At 35.0% G+C, this 22,017-nt stretch overlaps 2 protein-coding genes across 9 annotated transcripts in view; one reads left to right on the forward strand and one right to left on the reverse strand.

The window, feature by feature from the left end:
• The window catches only part of LOC134663736 (protein retinal degeneration B), a 427,614-nt gene that overhangs the window by 389,091 nt on the left and 16,506 nt on the right, over positions 1 to 22,017 (forward strand). The gene's annotated exons all lie outside the window — the stretch shown is intronic.
• The window catches only part of LOC134663766 (dachshund homolog 1), a 165,928-nt gene that overhangs the window by 128,227 nt on the left and 15,684 nt on the right, over positions 1 to 22,017 (reverse strand). For 4 of the 8 annotated variants that reach the window (XM_063520266.1, XM_063520257.1, XM_063520249.1 and 1 more), the window contains exon 2: positions 5,540 to 5,566. The exons of the other annotated variants lie outside the window; for them this stretch is intronic. In XM_063520266.1, coding sequence (XP_063376336.1) covers positions 5,540 to 5,566 — 27 coding nt within the window. The remainder of the gene's footprint in view (positions 1 to 5,539; positions 5,567 to 22,017) is intronic. 8 annotated transcript variants of the gene reach the window in all.

The following is a 22,017-nucleotide window of genomic DNA, read 5'->3' on the forward strand; positions in this document are numbered from 1 at the left end:
GCAGAGATGGAGAAATTCTTTCGAGTTTTCGATTACTTGTCTAATTAATTTTATAGATTCATTTGTCTCAAACGCTTTGAATGATCAGCAAACAAAATTAGTTCCAACAGAAGCATGTTTGAACAGTGTGTACAGTAGAGTAGCCGTCCGAGTAAACAGATTACAGGTGTGCTTCGCACTTGAAGACGTGTCCTAAGAGGGAGCGAGGGAGGGGTGAGGAGCAGTTAGGGTATGCCGAGAGGGAAAGTTCATACGTTCCTCATCACGGCCAAGCGCGCAAGTGGGTGAGTGCGGTGAGCGCCCAGCGCAACGCACCGGCCAGCATGACATAATTGGCGAGAGGCCTCATTAAACACAAGGATTCTCACATGGTGCACACGTTAACACCTCCATGGGGGCTAAGCAGACCTGTTTGCAGCTTTGACACGCTACTCTGATTTTACCATTTGCACGTCTAATAAAATAGTAGGTACGAATTGTATTATTACGACAATAGTTATTTGTTTTACAAGGGGGCAAAGTTGTTGTCTAACCGCTTGTGCTAATATTGATACCCGAGCAAGCGAAAGGTTCCAAAATTGAACCACGAGCGTAGCGAGTGGTTCGAAAAATGGAATCTTGAGCGTTGTGAGGGTTTCAAAGCACGAGGGTTAAACAAAATTTGCCCCCGAGTGAAACACAAATTTTTTCACCACATCAACCCAAAGCAAATATTAAATGTAAATATCAAACAAAGTCAAATCCAAATGAATGTTGTTAAAGGGTTAAACATTTGTATGGCAATTTTTTATTTTTGAAAAATCTGATTTATAATCATCGTTTTAGGAAGGGTTCTTAACAACAAAAAATATACTGTAGGAGGCACCTCTGTACTTTTTATAGTTAGCTAGATATGGACGTTTAAAGATCGACATTTGTATGACACTATTTAGCCATTTGTAAGGCGTTTTTGACATATATACGGCATTTTTTCGACATTATATGGCAGTATCAACATGTATATGCCACTATTTATTATTTTTGTTGCATTTATAAGACCCTGACGACATATGTATAACACCTTCTCGACATCTGTATGGCACTATGTCGACATTTGTATGCCACAATCGACATTTATACGGTCAAAATAGCCGTATAAATGTCGCCATACAAATGTCGCGACATGTCGCCAATAATATTTTTTTGCGATATTTCCTACACAATACAACAGATTCACTTATTTATTTTACTATATATTTTAACACTATATTTGCAACTATTATTATAAAAGAAATATTTTTATTCCAACTATGTACCAATGTAACCAGCGTCCATACAAATGTCGTTGTAGTCGTACCAAAATATATCGAAAGAGATTTTTATCTGTTTTTAAATAAATTAAACTGTTTCCGGGTTTACATTTGATGTCAATCGATGCCCAACTAACCGCACTATTGCGTTGTAAATTTAATCTAACCGTTATTCAATAGACAAAGAAGATTATAGGGGGTATATTTAAGTCATAACAAAACAGGTGCCGCGCGGGACAGCGATAAAAAGGCTTCCCTTGTTTTATTAAATAACGCATTAATTTATCAATATGATTAAATCAATTCTCTAGAAAATGCTCTTTATAGAAATACAAAGTTGTTTATAATACGTTGTCTACATCCAAAGTTATGATTTTTTTTATTGCGCGATGCCGCCACTGGGACACGCGAAAAACGGCAAATTTCGCCGTTTTTGGAACTTCAAATGCGATTTTGTCAGGACCAAATAATATTTTTGATACAGTTGTGCATGATTTTTAAAGCTTATAATACACTGAATGAAAATATATACATACCCAGTCTTTTAGTCCTACGGACTTCGAGTTTTAGCCGTGGGACAGCAAAAAATGCCTATTTGAAAATTGACCCTAAATATTTATCATTTAAAAGTCAATCCTACCAGCAAACATAAAAAAAACTACTCAAAATTTGCATTTGTTTACTTTGCCTCACATGTGGATAAAATGCAACTTTGCTATCAGTTTTTGAAGTACAAAGTAAGCCTTTCCGTGCTGGCGTGGTGAAAAAGATATTTATACAATGATTAAATAAAAATATTTGTTTTATTATTTGCACGTAAATATAACCAACAACTTAATATTTAATGGTATCTACTGTTTTCTATTTCCGTTGGTCTAAATAAGAACGCTTGATTAGATATAGGTAACTATTAGCTTAATTTGTACCCTATCATTATATCGTAATGATTATGTGCCGAATGTCAAGGCGAATAATTGAATGACTATTGTACGGAGTGCGGGGGCGACAGGCGGCGAGATCAAAGAGGATTGCCAATGAGATGTTATGACCACACCCTTCGTGATATTCCAACAACCAAACTAGATAGTGAATTCCATTATCTTCAAAAATTTGTTACTAAAAATATCATGTTTTCTATTATAAACATTAGGTTTTTACAATAGTTAATATGCTACTAATAGCAACGCAGTAAAGCCTGTAAAATAGATTTGACTAGTTAGAATAGCAGTAATACAAGCAAAGTAGCAGCAGAATATATCAATAAAACCGTAGTTATACTGTAAAAAAATATATATAATAATAATAACATGTAGGTGAGTCAAAATTACGTTCCTGTTTACAATAAGGCTTTTGGTATCAAATGTCATGTTTTGAATAATATAAAAGATTCAAAGTGTCAGACAGTGAAATTGGCTCGTTAAGGGGACAATTTGCACACAGAGGACAAACGCAGGGAAACACCTCGGTGATTCCTGGATAAGCAAGCGGCTATCTCGCACTTGAGCGATAAATATTCAAGTTAGATGTCTATCACTTTTGACAGGGTTTACATACGTATTGCTTTCAGGTTATTAGAATAAATAAAAAAACGTAAATTGTTTACAATAACTTGTGAGTTTAGGGCATAATCCAATGTGACAAACGTAGTCGTAGGCATTTATTAAACTTTAAAGCAGTAAACTAAGACAGGTAAAGAATAGGTAGGGCAAGTTAAACATACAATAATACATAAGAAGCTTTAAATTTGTTCACGTTATCGTGTTTTTGGGGCGCCGTTAGCCATCAATATACAATTATGTTTTGGCAAAAGTTTGTCTTTATCAAAAACCATTTGATACCTATGAATAAGAGATTTATTAAAAAGCAGGACGTTCGTTCACTTTAATAGCACACTACATTAATTTTGACATATTTATCCGAAGGTGTGAAGCGAGAGGCTTGAAAATAGACGCCATGTCAGAACCACCGAGTTGGGGTGTCGGCCAACCCTTTAGGAAATCATTTCCATTCCGTTTTCCGAACTGAAAATTGCCCACGGACGGTCAAAGGGTTAACGATTTAGTGTTTATTTGAATCAGGCCTTTGTTAGTTTAAAAGGCGTCAGAATGTAAACGGATCCTTTGTTGCGATTGCCGTTTGTTTTGCAGGAGCATCGGGTGTTTAAAAGGTTATAAGTTTAGTCTGTCGAGGGTGTCAGTTGTTCGGAAAGGGTTAACCCGAACTCCATTTGGTTAGATATTTAGAATTGTTGGGATTTTACTATTTAAAATGAACTTAATATTTTGATCACCAAAATCCACTTATAGCAGAGTGACTAAAAACTAGGTTACAGTGCCATTTACATCGTACATTTACAACAAGTAGGTAGGTACCTACATAATTAAATCATGACAATAATAATTAGCTCGTAACGCAAAGAGTAGAATAACCCACAACACTGTTGAAAACAAATAATATTAATACGTCATCTGATTTAATCCTAACGCATTTCTATCATTATCTTAATGCTCAATGCGCTACCGTTCGGGTATTATAAGAGAGAAGAATTTGAGATGACATAAATCTTTGAATTCCATTACGTTGGATTATAATCTCGAGGTCTTTACGGATTAAATCTCACTCATACAAAACAAAATACGCATTAATGACTATTAAACAGGATCGCGTGATACCTCAATATAGAGCAAACATTAATATTGGATAATATGATACCTACATGTTTATTTTTTACTTTTCATTCCTTTCTTATATATTGAACTTGCTCAGATACCTATTTCATCAGTTTCTCCAGCTAAGGATCCAACACCGTCGACGTAAATTATTTGTCCTTGCATATACCTACTTGCAAGGAAGTGACGAATGCCTTTACGTTACGTCTTGTGATAAACGCGGTACCGTTTGCTAGCGTAGTAGAACTAAAATTTGAAATAAAATAAAAATTTTGTAATTTTTTGATAAAACCGAATTAAGATTATCATTTAATGACACTGCAAAACTGATTCAAAATTAGTGATGCAAAATGCAAAAAAGTTAACAAGGACAGACAAAAACGCGAGAACCAGACCGCTGTTGGATTCCCTTTTATACGGACCACAGCAGGCAGCGGACTGAATGAGGGCACGCAGTGGGGAGTCCACGGTAGCTTCTCGTGTCTTTTTGTACAACCGACGTTTTATCAAACACGGTAATGGCCGCTTTATGAGGCCAACAAAAGAAGCGTGCCAACGGAGGCGTTAAATCCTTTACGATTTGATGCTGATTACGCATTTGTCATCAGACTCGGGCTGGGTAACTATTAGAGGTAGCCATGCGCACATTCTGTTTAGAGATTGTGTTTGAACAGTTTAAAGATGTTTACTGTGGCATTGTTCTGGTTGCTAGCTAACAGTTTAACATATATTGGTACTATTGGTAAGTAGTTAACGTAATGAAACTGCATTCGTTTTGATATACAACACTTAGAGTGTTGTTTAGGGTAGATTACATTTTTACTCAGAATTAACACTGTAATGGACATACCACTTCATATTAGCTATTTTTAATTTTTAATACCTATTAGTAGGTAGTAGTAGTATTAAGTACTTAATCTAAAGTTTACATATCTAAAAAGAAGCTAACAGAATAACGTCCACAAGTGAAATCAAAGCTTAAATGACGTGAAAATAATTATGCACAGTCATGCTCAAGATACTAAATACAAATAGGCTTTAAGTGCAACAATCCAAAAACTACAAAACAGAACTGGTTCTTTGTAAATTTATCTGTAATTTAGTCGAGATTTTCTCTAATCTTTTAAATACTAGAGAGTAACCTGGACCCAAAACACCAACAACAAGTATAAACCTATAATAATTTCGAGTAAAATAATCACATCAACGTGAGAATAACACAAAGGGGGGAAATATTTATGTACCAATTACCGTACCAATCCATAGAACTATTCAGTCGATTGGATTTAAAAAGAAAATACGTAACAATGGTACAAGTAATGGACCTACCTGGCATCAGGTTAAAATGTAATGAAATTGGCAAAAATAAATCTAAAAACATAAAATGAAACATCGATAAGCACGTTTTTAGAAATTAAAACAGAATTGAATAAATCCTGCGTTGCGGGTGTCGTGGTCTTCCAGGGTACCCCCTTAGCCTGAGCGACCGGAGAGCGATCGAGTCCGCTCGAACGTTTCTGAACGCTACCGAATCCGGCCGAACGATACCGAACGCGCGGCGCGAGCGAGATAGCGACATACCTGTCGGGCGCTTTCATTGACAGGCACCTGAAATGAAGAAAAAAATCGATCCAATTCGTTGAAAATTTTAAATTTTAAAAAATTTTGACTGTCTACTCACTGCACGGGCGGTATAAACACAGATAAATTTACATGCACTCTGTCTATAATAACAACTGCCAACGCAATTTAGAACATATGCATGCACTGTTTTTCAAATTAAAACGTCCAATCCGAATGACTTAAGTTTGCTATAATAAACGGTAACAAACTCATTAATATATCGTGCCGTGATCTATCAAACAAAAATAAGTATGTATTCCCTTTATGAGGGGACATAACGCAACAAAAAATGAGACATAAAAATTAAAAGTAAACATGCCAAAAAGAAAAACAATAATAGGGCAAAAACAGTTAAAACAACATTGCAAGATGCATTAGGACAGTTGTTAAAATATGGGGTAGCGTCGAGCGGTTTGACTCCAGTGATATTGTGTGCTCGCACGCGATCTGCGCACCCGCAAATCTAACCACGTGACGTAACTGACGTAAGTACTCGTACCTAGTCCGCAGTGCAACGCCAACAGTTAACATTTTAAGATCGCCGTTTCAACTACGCACGTAATTAGTATGAGTAAAAGCTAGAAGAAAAGTCGAAATATTCATCAACGGGATCGATATTGAAATTAGGTCCTAAATATAGTATGTAGGTACCTACTTATCACTCGCCTAGATTCATACATCGACTTGTGCAGAAACGTAAAGTTTACGTAGAAATGTTCGTTAGCACTGTCTTTTAGTAAATAGGTTCACGTTATGTTGATTTTAGTAAATAGGTTCACGTTACTACAAATTGTTGGTATTGTTTAGGGAGGTACACTTAACTAGATATACATATTTTTGAGAATTGATCGATAAAAACTGATTACTATAGAGCCATTATAGTAGCTATAGCGTCCTACTCGGTACTCCCTCCCAATGGACGAATTTATTAAATTATTACCGGACGAGATCACGCAAACGGAATCGTAAAATTAAAGGAAATCCATTCTGTTAAATTGAAAGCAATTCACTAATTCATTGCAGTATTGACGAACCGAGGCTTCCTTTTTGATGGATAGGATAGGTATACCTATATTAAGATATATTACCGTATTATTAGCGCACATATATGTATAGGTAATTGCATTCATCATCATCATCATCATCATCATCAGGCTATAGTAGTCCACTGCTGGACATAGCCCTCCCCTAAAGAGCGCCATAGCGCCCTGTCCTCAGCTTGCCGCATCCAGCATCTGCCTGCAGTCTTTCGCAGATCGTCATCCCACCTGGTCGGAGGGCGTCCTACACTACGTTTGCCGAGTCGCGGTCTCCACTCAAGAACACGTTTACCCCAGCGGTTGTCGGTTCTTCGTGCGATATGGCCAGCCCACTGCCACTTTAGCTTGCTAATTCTTAGAGCTATGTCGATAACTTTGGTTCTCTGTCGGATGTATTCGTTACGAATCCTATCCTTCAGAGAAACTCCGAGCATAGCTCTCTCCATAGCTCGCTGAGCGACTTTGAACTGGTGGACCAACCCTACCGTGAGTGTCCATGCCTCGGCTCCGTAGGTCATGACGGGTAGGACGCACTGATTGAAAACTTTTGTTTTCCATTGATTGCATTGATTGTCTTTAATATTATATTCATTAATACCTAAATTAAAAAGCGATTTCATCTAAATAGGTATATAGTTTTTCTGCGAAAAAGTGAGCTGCCGGCGCAGCATGGTTCCATTTTTATCGCTTGTCACTATGCTCGTCACTTTCGCACTTAGGTACGTACTTGTTGGAACGTGACAGGCATGGTGACAAGCGACAAAAATGCGACCGTGCTGCCGCCGCTTCCAGCATTAAGTAAAATTTAACTGGATAAATAAGCAGTTGTGCTGCCTATACCAAATAAAGTATTATCAAATATTCACTAAATGAAGGCATCAAAATACTGAAAAGAAATATGTTTAACGGAACAAAAGTAGCAAACAATAAAAAGCGAGCAATAAATAAAGTAGTCCGGTGTAGCGGCTCAGACAATACATATCGCTTCGCGTGTGAACAGCAGCTGATGACTATCGTTTTGTGATATTTTGACACAAATATTTCTCGTCGATATTGTAATCGCAGCACTTACCGTAGCTGCACATACGTAAAATCAAAAGTCACTACTCGAACCTATCTATCAATATTAGAACACAAAAAAAATGCAAGTCAGTTAATAATCCCGAATCAGCAATCAACAATGGAAATAGTCACAGTCACTTTTTTAATAATGGCAACTCGGTATATTTTCTTTTTTATTGCCACCCTAGGTACGTTTGACATTTGAACCGTCTGATGACTCGGCCGCGATGATTGATCGTCGCGACCCACTAAATGAGTGCAATTTAGCGTCCATTTTTCCTACTTCAATACATATTCGTCTGAATAATAACAAAATATTTTAATTAAAGTTATAGTATGTCTCTGCTAGTAATTAAAAGAAAAAAATACGAAGAAGCAAGCTCCGAGCAAGTCAACATTGTCAATAAAATTATTCAAGTACAAGCTTACTTTTAAACAATACGGAAACATTTAACTCTGAGAAAAGTACGTATGTTTATTATTGTACATGCGGGCCTGATTCATAATAGAGTTAAGAGCGTCAAGAGATACAGTGCTATGACTAATTGATTTTTCCGAAAAGTGAAGTGATTTGTATGACATATTGCTTTCACTTTCATTTTATTTTTATTAGGTATGTGTTTGTTACTTATTATAACGGCAATAAAATAAATAAACACTATGAAACACCTTTTTCTACTGACAAAGTGGGTGTGTTCGAGTATATTTTCTCTTATTTTATTTGGGCGACTCACCAAATGACAAAATAACGTTTCGCAAATCTTTCCCAAATATTTATATATGACGTTCCACGGTAAAAGGTACATTATGGCGGCTGGCGCTTACGTCGCATAGTGCCGCAATAATATTGGAGCGGCGTTAATAAAAGCGTAAGCGCCATAAGGAACCTTTACACGTTGGGACGTCACATATAGCTTACTACGGTAACTTAATCTACTCCAAATTAAAATTCACTCAAATAAAACTATGCAAAATATGAATTAGTTAAACCCACGTTGGGTTTCCAACTAAAAAAAATAGGTTAATAAGCAATAGAGGTAATAGGTAAGGATTCCTCTCGGCTGTCATCCACTGCGTACGGAACCCTGATAAGCAAATTCCTTGAACCAAATAAAATCCATATTATTAACATACAAATTAACTGTTGAACTGTGACTGGTATTCATTTGTCAGTCCTGAGTGTCATTCGGATCCCACAGTAAGATTACAAGTCCATTACGTTCCAAAATGATGTTACCCCTCATGGATTTAGAGTTTACATTTCTAAAGGCTTCTTTGCACAAATTGTACTAAATTACTTGAAAAACGGCGTGAAAGTTGAAACTTATTTTGAATCTTATGACTAACATTTCAAAGTCTACATTTAATAATTTGTTATGGGTATAGATGAAAATGAAGGTTGCGTACAATTTATCATCCAAGCAAGTATCCGCCCAAACCGTAACGAATCACTAGTAAATAAATTGACCACAGTCGTTTCGGACCATTTCTTTTGAGGTGGCGTCTGGAGGTAGGTACTTAGATATTAATTTGTGTTCGGCTCTGAGGTTTATTGTTTTGGATGATTCATCAAAACTTTATGCATGAGTATAGACTGAGACCTATATTTTATATGCACAAACCCTTCACATTTTTAATTGATAGTACATTTTTATCACAAATTAAAAAAGTTGTCTTAAATAACAGAAATACAAAATGTGAAATATCCATATTATTTATAATCAAAGCTTTGATCGATCTACAAGTATGTATTACACATCCCAGAAACAGTCCACGACCAAAATGACACTTAATAAATTAGGTTTGACAGGACAGGACAGAATTAGATTGATATGTTCTAGGCTAAACATCCAATTGGATCGACGCCGGGATGTGGGGGTCTAACAGCCTATTTACTATGAGGTTATTTTATTATTAATATCTACAAAATACACACGTTCATGTCGAACCGAATAAATAGGATTACGTGTTTAAATGTCTAGTCCAAATATGACATTGTTAATGTTAAATAACACGAAAAAATCTGCTACTTAATGTATATAAGTACTTAATTAAAATTTATAACATTATAAAGATATCATTTTGTAATTGTAATAACATCGGAATCATAATTTCCAATTCTCATTTTAAGGGCGAGGAATTTCATAGCTCTCAATTAAAACGTAGAAATAATTATTTGGGAGCATCCACCCCACTTGTAAATCAAATTAATAATGTAAATACGAGTAGCTGTCCCTACTCCAGACGCTAAACCTCTTTATTAGATTCTCCGAGATGATTTCGTAGAATAAAAAAATAAAATACAAACATATATATCTACGCTTCCAATGCCTTGAATTGCGTACAGTTTATCAATTTAACTGTAAAACAGGTTAAAAAAACATCAGCAACCCTTTAAGCGCACCTGCTCCTACAAACTTTTGACACCAAGCTTTTTTTAGGAAAAATAATAGCACATTTATCCTCCGGAGGGCATTAATTTCCCTTCATCCGCGATTCAGCCAGAAACAACGCAATTAGTACGTTACTTCTAACTTAAGGCCGCTGAATAAAGATGCATTACACAAAAAGCTTACAAGGCGTAATATCCATTTTCAACATTTTTTAGTGGCTTGGGATTTCAATTAGGCACAATTTAAATCTTAAATTGTTTCCTACGACAACAAATAATACTTAACAATTATTAAGGTCGTAATATTTTTGTTTATAGCTGAAATTAATATTAGGACGGCGCGGCGTGTTCCATTTCAAATCGTTAACGTAGTGATATCATTGTTTAAATACCGGAAAATTGGAAGAACAATAAAAAATGTAGAGCATCATGGCATTATGCCATCATGCTATTTACTATGCTAATAGGTGTAGGTACGCGCAAACGCATGTATCTAAGCTAACTATTGTGTATTAATAGCAGATGCGCGATGTGCGCCGCAAATTGCGACGTAATTTCATAATGTCAGTGAGCATGCAAACGGAGACCAATTTTAGAGAAAAAAGTCTTTGACGCAAACTTGCCGACATTAAAGTAACTGTCAACGATTAATTATTCATCCTTACCAGTTAAATTGTACACATTAACGAAATTGTTATTATTAAGAGCGGCGCTTTTGTGTATGTACCGTAATGACAATTATTATATTAATAACACTGCTAAGTAAACATTTATTTAGCAACTACCATACCATTCGTACCAATTTGTTTTATTTCTTTGTCATCATCAATGAAAATTCACAGTCACTTTCTTTCAATGCACGAGTATTATTTTTCGTGGCAATTTTCTATCAGCAGTTTTAATTTCCATTCAGGCTGCGTAGCCAAGATGCCGATCGCTTACGCTCCGTAGCGATCGAAACGCAACTGTCACTGTCGCACTAATATGGAAGTGTGATAGAGAGACATAATGGTTTTCGTTGTCGAAGCGATAGCGATTGTGACCTTGGCTAGGCCGCCAGTTGCGTATTGAATGCAGCAAGCGATGTTATAGCGTAGCTCTAGCTCTCACTGTGAACTGCGCCTTCACTAATCTTTCCCCTTCTTCTGGGCCTGCGTAGGACACCATCCTTTACCTTGTGCAAGACAAGAATTATTATTTCTGAATCGTTTAAGTCCTTGTTCAGTGTTTGTAATCCTGTGCTTAGATTAAAATTATTTTGCAAAGCTAATTAAAAGATTACAACTTTTTTTATTGAATGATTAATCGACATAATTGTTTTATTTATACAAATAGGTATCTTCTAAGATAATAATGAAACGTTGCGCGTTGATGTAGTATAATATCTATCTATGTATTTTAATATGTAGGTAATAAAGCTCTAGCGTCCCGCGATTCTAATACAAGTATAAATTCCTCCTATGAAAGCTAAATCATTATGAAATAAAACAGATGTATTTATTTTGTTTCGTTCGATTATAAGTCTAAACATTTTTTTTATAAATTCATTGATTTAAAGATTACAATTTTTTCGTGTATGATGTGCCAGTAGAAGTTAATAGACCTAGAAAAAATATTCAGGACGTTTATAAGACGACAAAAAGTTAATGAACACAGTCATATCGTAACGTCACTGAAAAAGTTTCCACTCAGCTTGGTATCACGGTACCTTTTGTATAAGGCTGGTTTTCCATTGAACCCCTTCATAATCACAATTTCATGTTGGCAATTTATTGAATTAATTCCTTTATTATACACTTTCATTTGTTTTATCATTTGCGCGAAACTAATCACTCACAATTAATATAAAGTAAATGTCAGTCGCCCCCGAACTTCACTTAATTCATTGCATTCATTACGTATGTGGACTGCTTGTCGTTGCAATTTAAATGTAATAAATTATGACGCACGTCTCGGGATCGTCTTAGGTTTAGTTTGCATTGTGTAATAACAATCATATAAAACTATTGAAGAAATTCCTCAGCACGTATGCCCGTTAAAGGCTTCTGCATTTGATCTTGTATTCCTAACCTGACTATATTTTCCGTTGTTTAGTTTGCAAGCAGGTTTATCTCTCAGAGCATTTCAATTGTATTTTACAATAAAATTAATATTAGAATAATTCAACAATGTACATAACTGTAATAAAGTGCATGTTGCTTCAAAACGCAACTGAAGGTAAAAAGAGGGTACAGAAGCGATTAGCTCGCGGCACCGACTCCGCGGTCACGATTTACTTCACATCGGAACTTAATTGATTTTGCAGCTACAAACTAACCATTTCAAATAAAATACACCTCAATATTAATAGCCATAGAGTTGCGAATTCAATTACAACTGGCTTTGATGCATCAATTGTACGTTGGTAAATATAATTCTCGATGTGAAGTCTTAACTGTTTAGAGAGATGCTTGTCACGAGTACAACCCGTTCGGGAAGTTATGGAACCTGTGGCCTCAATTCTTTGATGCCTTCGTTTGTTATTATATTAAGATTATGTTTATATACAATCTTATTATTTTGTCAAACTTCAACATCGAATACGATTTATTTCAATACCTCTTAATAATTATTATAAAGATCTAAACTTTGCAAATATTTCAATAATCTCAAATTGAAACAAATATCTCACCGTTACTGACCGGTTATATCATTAAGTAAATAGAATTACATTGTAAAATTATTGTCTTGAGTCCTAACGTCTAATTCAGGTCTTTTTTTGGAAAATATAAATCGCACTAACATCACTCGCATCAGATTTATTTACCCCCGTAGCCCCCATTCGCACGACAGCTTTTTCAACGCGCGTTAAAAAAGCGCTTGAATCTGTCCACACTCTGAATTCGACTTAACAACCAAAGCTTAAAGTCGAAAATCCAACAACGCTTGATAAAAAGCGCCACCGCTGTCGTGTGAATACATACATGGTTATCCATTTGTGTCATTCAAACGGTTTTTTAACGCGCGTTGAAAAAACTGTCGTGCGAATGGGGGCTAAATCCTTATTCATAAAACTTAGTAAGGTCTTAGAAACCACTGTCAAATTTTGTCACTTTCTAACATACACTCGAGGCACACGATTATCAACGGTTAGCCTTAATTTCACATTAGGAACAGGAAAGTACACATGGCGGACGGCATGGCATTCACTTCTAGTCAGCTATTCACTCACTCACCCACCACACTCACTTAATCCACATTTGTTTTTTTTTACTGTTCCACGATGTCAATGGAATTGGCAAAATTAAATTTAAAAAATAGCTGCAAAATTGTTGCCAGGTTGCGTGCAGCAGAAATAGGCGAATAAGTGCGCAAAGTTATTAAGTAATTGTATGAGGATTGGCCTGTCCGTCGCTCGGTTTATATCGTTCTGGCACTTGTATCCGGAGCGCATGCATCATTCCGATATCATTAAGACATCAAAACACTGCGAAGGGGAAACACACCTTACTTTGGTTAAGGAATTCATATGATTTAAGTAAATGGTCCTGTATTCCCCTGCTACGTTTACTTAAGTAAGAAATGTGGAATTTTGTTACTTTATTTATTACTTTATCACGCCACACGCTCCCTCGATTATTGTGGAAGAACTTTCAAGCTGATATGCTTTCTGATGTTTTATCGTTAAATACATTTGCTTCAGACGATAAATTTAATCACTTTAACATCACGGAAATTAATAATAAAATTTATCGACGTAATCCATCGTACGTGGCTACTTATTAAACAATCGATGTATCTATCTATCCAACTAATTTAAAATTGCATGAGCGTTACAATAACAACCCAATTTAGAACTTAATTAAGGAGAAAGAATCAATAGAACACGGGTGAAGTATTCTAACCATTTAAACGAGTAGCACCCAACTATAGTGTATGCAATATTATTTGCGTTATTTGACACATTGTGACTGACGTATATAGAGATGTAACTAACCCAAATCGATTGTCACAGCAAGCGATTACGATTGGATGGCACGTAGACTGAGGTATCGAATTGTGACGTATAATGAATTTTTATTTGTGATTTAAATAAAGCTAGAATTATATGGTTTTCCCGCAAGGTAAATGCATTTAATACACCGACCGAGTAGGTCGCACCCATCGTCAAAATCTAAACTAACTGGGGATCTATTTTAAAGTTTATTTATGTTATTTCTGTGTCAAATTTGTTGTCTGTTAGGTGACGATAAATATATCCATATATACAGTTAATTATCCACCTTTTCCTTACTTTTATTAAAAGAAAAATGAAAAATTCATATCGATTTACTTAGACGACTACCGATTCATAACGATGGTGACCGGCCAACCCTAAAATAAATAAAAAAAGACGTAGAACGTAAACGTTTGCAGTGCAGTTGTTTTCCTTTGTGATTTCGATGTGCAAGACATTTTACGTAGTATTGCTGTTGTGAGTGACAGACGTCAAATACCGCAAATAATGTTGTATACACTATAGCGAATTAAAATTACCCTTTATGATACTCATTCTGCAACAGTATTAATGTTAATGTCATACCAGCGCATAGTGAACGTGATCCATTGAGAATATATACCCATTCATGACACGCTAGCGCCTCTAACGACCAGCTCAAATTATCTAGCTGCAGGTTACTACCTAATGATCATAAAAATACTTGTGTCAGCGATATCCGCGATAAATAGTTCATCGCACCGGGTAACCGTGTGTATCGTCTAATTCGCAAGGCGATTGACACGACTCGGCCAGTTACGAAACTCAATAATTAGAACTGCTGGAAAGAAAAAATAGCTGAGAATTCCGATTGGCAGATAAAGCGGCACGATTGTCTGGATTGCATATTGAAAAAACATGCAAGAGAGATAAGGAGTTACACGCTTGAGCGGGTCGGAGGCATCGTGGCGAGCACTGGCTAATTGCATTTCCTACTGTGTTACTACACTGGTGCATAACATAACGAGCTGGCGCGGGCATAAAGCTAGGAAAACTAATTATTTAATAAGCTATAAATACGTAATTGTTAAATTAACACGTCTCAGCGCGAATTATACCTAACGGAAAGTAGGCATATTTTTATCGCTTTACTTTTTAATTATTTTTAAATTACATTCTAAGCAGCAATAGATTTGTAAAAAACAACAATAGACAACAACATATTAACCGACTAGATTTCTCAGTCGAAAAAAAAACCTAACTACATTGAAATCCACACACACACATTACACATTTGTATACACGTAGGTATATTTAAAATGTATATTTGTGTAATAGTATAGTATAGTATTATAGTTTGTAGTGTCGACTTGTGTCTATTTTCATATCCACTATTTACAATCCTGCACCAAATTAATTACTGTCTCTGTTTAGCCCAATGGTTGACTGGTAGAGAATGCCTTAAGGCGTTAAGTCCGCCAATTGTACTCTTTTTTTGTAAATTTGTGCAATAAAGTTTAAATAAATAAATAAATCCTTCAAAGTAAAAACTTTACCCTAATCATAATTAACAGCGCCATAAATGAAGAGACAGAGATATAAGAAAGAGATACTGATATTAAACAGCCTTGTATCTGCCAAGGAGATTTGCGGACCTAACCGAGTGACAATCGCTTATTAGAAAACGACAATCGGAATTTAAATATTGTATGGAGTTGACCACGTGACCTTTTTTTGCATCTCTTAATCTAATAATACGAGTAACATGTTTATTATTCGATTGGCGCTCGTCGATAAACACGGACCTACCCGCTAATATATATTTTTAATGTACCTAGAGCTCAAAACTTTTCTGGCGACGTATCATTTCAAAACATAGTAACACACCACAAATAATCACAATGTTGGATTCCTAAAATAAATACCTAATACTTTCACAACAGTAACTGACCAATTTTATTTACTGTTGCTTGAAACTGGCCATTATAATCGCTTACAAATTTTAACTGTTCTGAATGTCAAAGTTCCGCTTTCTATTGATCGAAACTAATTAACCTAATTGAATCAGCCGCCTTTGTTTTAGTTGCGAAATTTACTTTAAATGCACAATGGGTAGGCAATGGTGATCGACAAGCTCTTTTTAATGAAATAGATTGAACAACTGAAGGCAAATATTACGAAATCTACCAAAACTACACCGTGTTTTTTTTTCGTTAATTTCAAGGGTGCATTTCTGAGCTTAAATGAAGTAACTTTCTCAAAGACACTGATATTTTAAATAAACTCCATTTCGGAGATAATCAATAATTTATCTTTTTCCTATAAGGCCTCTACAAGCGTGTACACTTGCCTTAGGGCCGGTTTACGTATTGATTAGTGTTTAGAATAAGTTCATACATTTGCCACTAAACTTAAGTACAATCTCGGTCGATCGATGTTCCAAATGATATTGATATGTCACAGATTTCAATTGTTTGGTTGAGGTAATGTAATGCCCGTGCTACAACAACCCTGTATGCTACATTTAATTACTTTTTAAACTTACATTTTTTTAAAGCATTTTTTTTTAATTGACTATGCCATTTAGTTCTCTTAAACGTATTTAACCATACCCCGAAGATAACGGAATTCAATAAAAACACGGTGTATATTGATACAATTCAGTATTTTTTAAACAAATTTAACCATTTGTCCAATAATTATTATTAACAGTGCATAACTAGTACATGTATCAAGTCAACATAAGCTGCGATGACATCATTGCGTACTTGGACCACACTAATGTTGATTTACTTACATTCAGCCGTGGTCTGAGCCCGCAGGCTGGCTTGGCAGACAACCCGACTCCCATACTATCTCGACTCACGGAAGTTGAATTACCATATCAAACTATTTCTTGAACAAACACGCCCTGAAACCTTGTCACACTCGCTTCTTTAAGTGCACTACACCAAGATTATGCTCATTTAACACGACTTTAATTTAAACAATACATTCATGTAAAATTTAATCTGGGCCGCTTATCTGTGAAAGTATGAATGAAGACATTTGTACAAACAATCATAACTGTGTTTTGTTCTCAACACACAAGTTGAGTATTTGTAATAAGATAGGAGCTGATAAAATATACAAATTAGACTGTTTTGTAGACAATAATAATCGTTTCATGGTCTTTGTTACATTTATTTCTTGTAAAATTGAATTTTTGGCTCTGAATTTTAAACCGACTTCATAATTTCGAAGGAAAGAAGGAAGTTAGTTTGAAAGTTTTTGCTTCATTATTTTTTCTTCCCAGTTGGGCCCTATGTCTTTCACTTTCACACCTGATGATATGTCTGCATACATATATCGGAGAAAAAACTATTTTACGTAGTGCTTAGGATTGTCGCAGTGGATGCTCTCGAAAAGTGAATTGGCCCTACTGACGATGACAAGAAATATGTTGTTTATTTATAAAATATATATGTATTGTTTTTATTTAAATAATTTAAAGTATTTACCTACCGATTTGGGTTTCGAGAAATATGTAGGTACTTTATTAAATATCTTTGTATGCTACAGCATTTATGATTTCAGTCGACGTCAAATATGTATATGTATGTTTATGCTTATACACTGTATTCTATTACGACCAAATGTACCTCCATCCATATACACTTCAAGATATTAGTGTCGTCACAGCAGGCTATAATGTGCGGTCCTTTTGTCTTCTGGCAATAGTTACAACAGCCTATTCATAAATTTTCCCCATAGATGATAAGCTCGGATACGGCCACCGGGAACGCAGGATGCAACCGTAATCTTGTTTGCCGACAACTGCGCAGTACATTGTGTACCCTAATTACTAGTCCTACTACTTACGTGTCAGCATTTGCTGTTAGTGATATTTTAATAAGTACTTATTTTAACGTGACTGAAAGACTAATGTGTAAACAATTTAGGCAAAAGTATCGTTATTTATGGAATGGGGAAACAAATATCAGAATGGAAATTGTATAACAAATCCATTTATACCCAAATTGCAATTGGCTATGGTAAAAAATATTATAAAATCATACTTGGAACCTAAAATGCTCTAGTGCAGAAATGTATAATTTTCTGCACACCTTATAAAACAACAATGACTCTCAGAGCATGAGAAATTAAAAGTAATATAAATTGGATTAATCATCATTCATCATCTTGTATTTTGTTAGTTTTGTAAGTAATAGTTTGTCTAGTTAAGTTTGGAAATTTTAACATCCATAGATTGTTAGTACAATTATTATCCTAAGTATAACTATTATACTATATTTACTACTCGTATATTAGTACAAAAAGTTACATACTTATAAAGAGGACTAATGCCTCAGTAAGCCAGTGTACCATTATTTCCCCAGGACTGTGCTGTATTTTTTTTTTCATATCTCATGCTCTGAAAGTGGGTCGTTGTTGTTCTAAAAGGTGCGCAGAAAGTGATACATTTATGCTCTAGTGCAGAAAAGTGGTGTACTCCTCTGCGTCCCCGTCCCACGAACAACTGGGTGGAATCAAAATGGAAAAATAGTGTCATTATTTCCTCGCCTGGAACAATTCGTACTTGTTTAATTATACTAATCCCACATTGATATTTTTTTTTATAAAAAATTATGTAAGTGAATTGTTAAAAACAAATTATTCTTGATTTTTTTCGTTGAATTCTATTTACTCGATTTCATAAGGCGGGAACCAAAAGGAATACACCAAAAATATTTTTTAAACCTTACACTTGCGTAAATGAGCAAAGGCAGAATCTTATACAGCCACCGTTAAACGTTTGTACCATATTAAATTGATTTTTAAAGTTATTTAGCACTATATTCATGAAAATAAAATAAAATACAAGATAAAAATTACTTATATTATTAATTAAATTGTTATTTAATATTTAAAATACTTTTATCTACACACGTATCATAAACTGTCTATGATGCCTTCAAAATTCGTAAATAATGGCGCACATTACGATAAACTATTTTGTTACAGCAAATTTCTTATCTGTGAAAATGTGGTAATAGCTTCATTACTATATCAAAATCGATTTGGTAATGCATTTCAAATTTCGAACATCTCTGAAAAAAAAAGCAATTTGATTTGACCCCTATTCTAATATCACTTGAGATGACGTTTTATTCGAAATCAAATGACAATTGCATACAATATTGACAAATCTCGCATGTAAGTTGGTATCGGATGATATGGTAATCGACCCCGACTCTAGTTTGTCTCTGAATTTAAAAAAAACTACGGATGCGTGACGTGCGTGAAAAAAGTTTTCATTTGCCGCCATTTGACGTACAGTTTATCTTTTAATTAGTTTATAAGTAAAAAATAATTTGTATTTGTTGTTTTTAAAGGAACTATAACAAAAGTTTCGTGTAAAATGTGCGATAAAGATATTTCAGAAACGCCATCTCATATCCGCGAGTTCCGCCAGAGAGCAAAGTCGGCTGTAATATGAAGTTAGTGAATATATCATAGAAAGTTTATAATATGTGTGTAGATAAAGCAGTGTATGTAACTGTACATAATTAGGCATTAAAACACTCGTGTGATACTATTATGAAACTCATTTCATTCGTTTCATAAACCCACACTCGTATTTTAATGCCTTTCATTATGTAGCAGTCACATAAACTACTATTATTATGTTATTACGTGGTGCGGCGCACCAAGGTCGCGGTGCGGTCCGGTAGTCTGTTGCGGCTTTTAGAACGAAAAAGTATAAAATTAAAAAGTAAGAGGCAATCCCGCCGATTTTCATACTATAATGAACAAATCATTTTAAAATTACTGCAGTTTGTTAAAAAATGCATGTTTTCGTAAATATTGCAATCTAAATGATTTTCGCTAGGGGTTAATAATATCTTCACACATGTAAAGTCTCCGATTGCAAGTAAGTCCTAAGGAAAATAAATCATGGCCGTAGATCTATTAGGTACTTTCATTACTGGTTTTGCAAAATTGCCTTGTCTTGTTTGGTTTCCTCGCATTCGATATGAAAAGTAGAGTGTTTAACTCGGGTGAAAGGCACCATTTCTGTCTCGGACTATTGGCGCTCTCACTGCGTTCGAGCGCCAAATTACCTCGACAGAAATGGGTGCCTTTCAACCCTTGGTTAACAATCTACTATACACAGACATGACCAAACAATCCAAACACTAAGGGCAACACAGAGAAAAGTAAAAATTGCAGACGAATGAATTCATTTTTGGAGCGAAAAGATTCACCCACAGTAAATCAGAATACAAAACATTCGCTTCTCATTTTTCCAATTAAAATTCCTATATGTGCATTGTTGCTAACATAGCTATAGGCTTAATTGGAAATATGAGATACGAATGTTGCATTGTTATGAGTTAACACCGTTTCTATCCTGTCTTTGTTACTGTTACTATGACACTCATCGATTTCCTATTCAACTAGTATGTTTGGCATCTGGTTGCTAGTGCTTCCAAGATATATCATATATATCAATCGCATTACCTTCTGTAGGTGCTAAGATATTTTCTAAGCATATTGTTTCCGACAATCATTCATTCAATGTGTTCATGTGGATTATATTATAATTTATCATATCCTTTAATTATATTAGTAAGGTCAATGTGGCTAATTCCGTCATAGGCACTATTCCGTCCACGAGCGAATATTTATATGATTTTCAATCGTAGGAAAAAAAACATTTGCTTTTGATTGCTGAAACGAAAAGCAATCACTGCTTTGTCAACGACATTATCAATGTTGTTCGTTGTTCGAGGAAAACGCTAGTGGTCGGAATAGGCCCTATGACGGAATTAGCATACATACATTGTTAATTTGCACCTAAAAAATCTCGTGCAAGGATTTATGCAAATCGATGCATGATGTCAAAACACGATAAATTAAAATGTTTACGTAACAGATCGCTATTATATAGGTACATAAACATTTAAATTTAGAGTGTTTTGACAAAGAATGACAAGAATGTTTATAGCCATGCTGTAAAATCTAAATAAATTTAGGCTACATTCGATTTCTCACCCGACATCTCTAGAAAGGCATCCCATGCGCGTAAAATTAAAATAAAATTAACAACCAGTCAATTACTTCCCCTAAAACAAAATGAGATATGTCTATTGTAAAAAACGAAGCCCGGGGCCGTCCGTTTATTTAATTAGTCACATTCTTATGATTGGGGGCCAGTCCGAATGTCCGAATATTTCGAGTTCTTTGACTTCTTTGCCAAAAAGGTACTAAATTAAAAAAGAGGAAAATCAATTATCTTGGTAATATCGGCATACGTGGCAACATTGCACTAGACTGCCCGAATCTAGTACTACTGTTAATAAAGTTCCTGGAGACATTGACTAAAGTAAAAGATTAATATAACTTAAGTAACATACACAAGTAACGTAGTACATAAGTAACGTTGTTATTAATTATTGAAAACTTGTTTTTGAAGGGGGTTTATTACGAGTCATTTTGCAACAATTTCAGTAATAATTAAGTTGCTCAAACGAAAATAGGGAGACCCCTGTAATTCGGTTCGGATAAATGAAATAGATTGGAATACCTACTGCAGTGTTTAAAATTAATGTAAACTGACAATGTTTAAAAAAATATTTTGAGTTTAGCTACTTTTAACAGAAATATAAAAAATCGTAAAAATAAATTGAAGTATGTAGGTAGACTTAGACCAAGAAAAGTCTGCAGTGATTTTGACAGCCCACGCAGTGCAAGTGTCATTTTAAACGTCAAACATCTATAAAATTATGACGTATGAATAACACTTGCTCTGTGTGGGCTATCAAAATCGCTGCAGAGTTTTCATGGTCTAACTCTATGTCATTTGTATGAAGTTTAAGATTTGTATCTAAACTGTTAATTATCAGCAAATAAAGCCAAATAGAAAGGGGAAATGCAACGGTAAAGTATAAGTAGTTCCGTGACCATTTCTTTAAAAAATGCGAATGACCAAATGTGATATTTT

The sequence above is a fragment of the Cydia fagiglandana genome, chromosome 1 (assembly GCF_963556715.1).
Source record: "Cydia fagiglandana chromosome 1, ilCydFagi1.1, whole genome shotgun sequence".
In the NCBI taxonomy this organism is placed as follows: domain Eukaryota; kingdom Metazoa; phylum Arthropoda; class Insecta; order Lepidoptera; family Tortricidae; genus Cydia; species Cydia fagiglandana.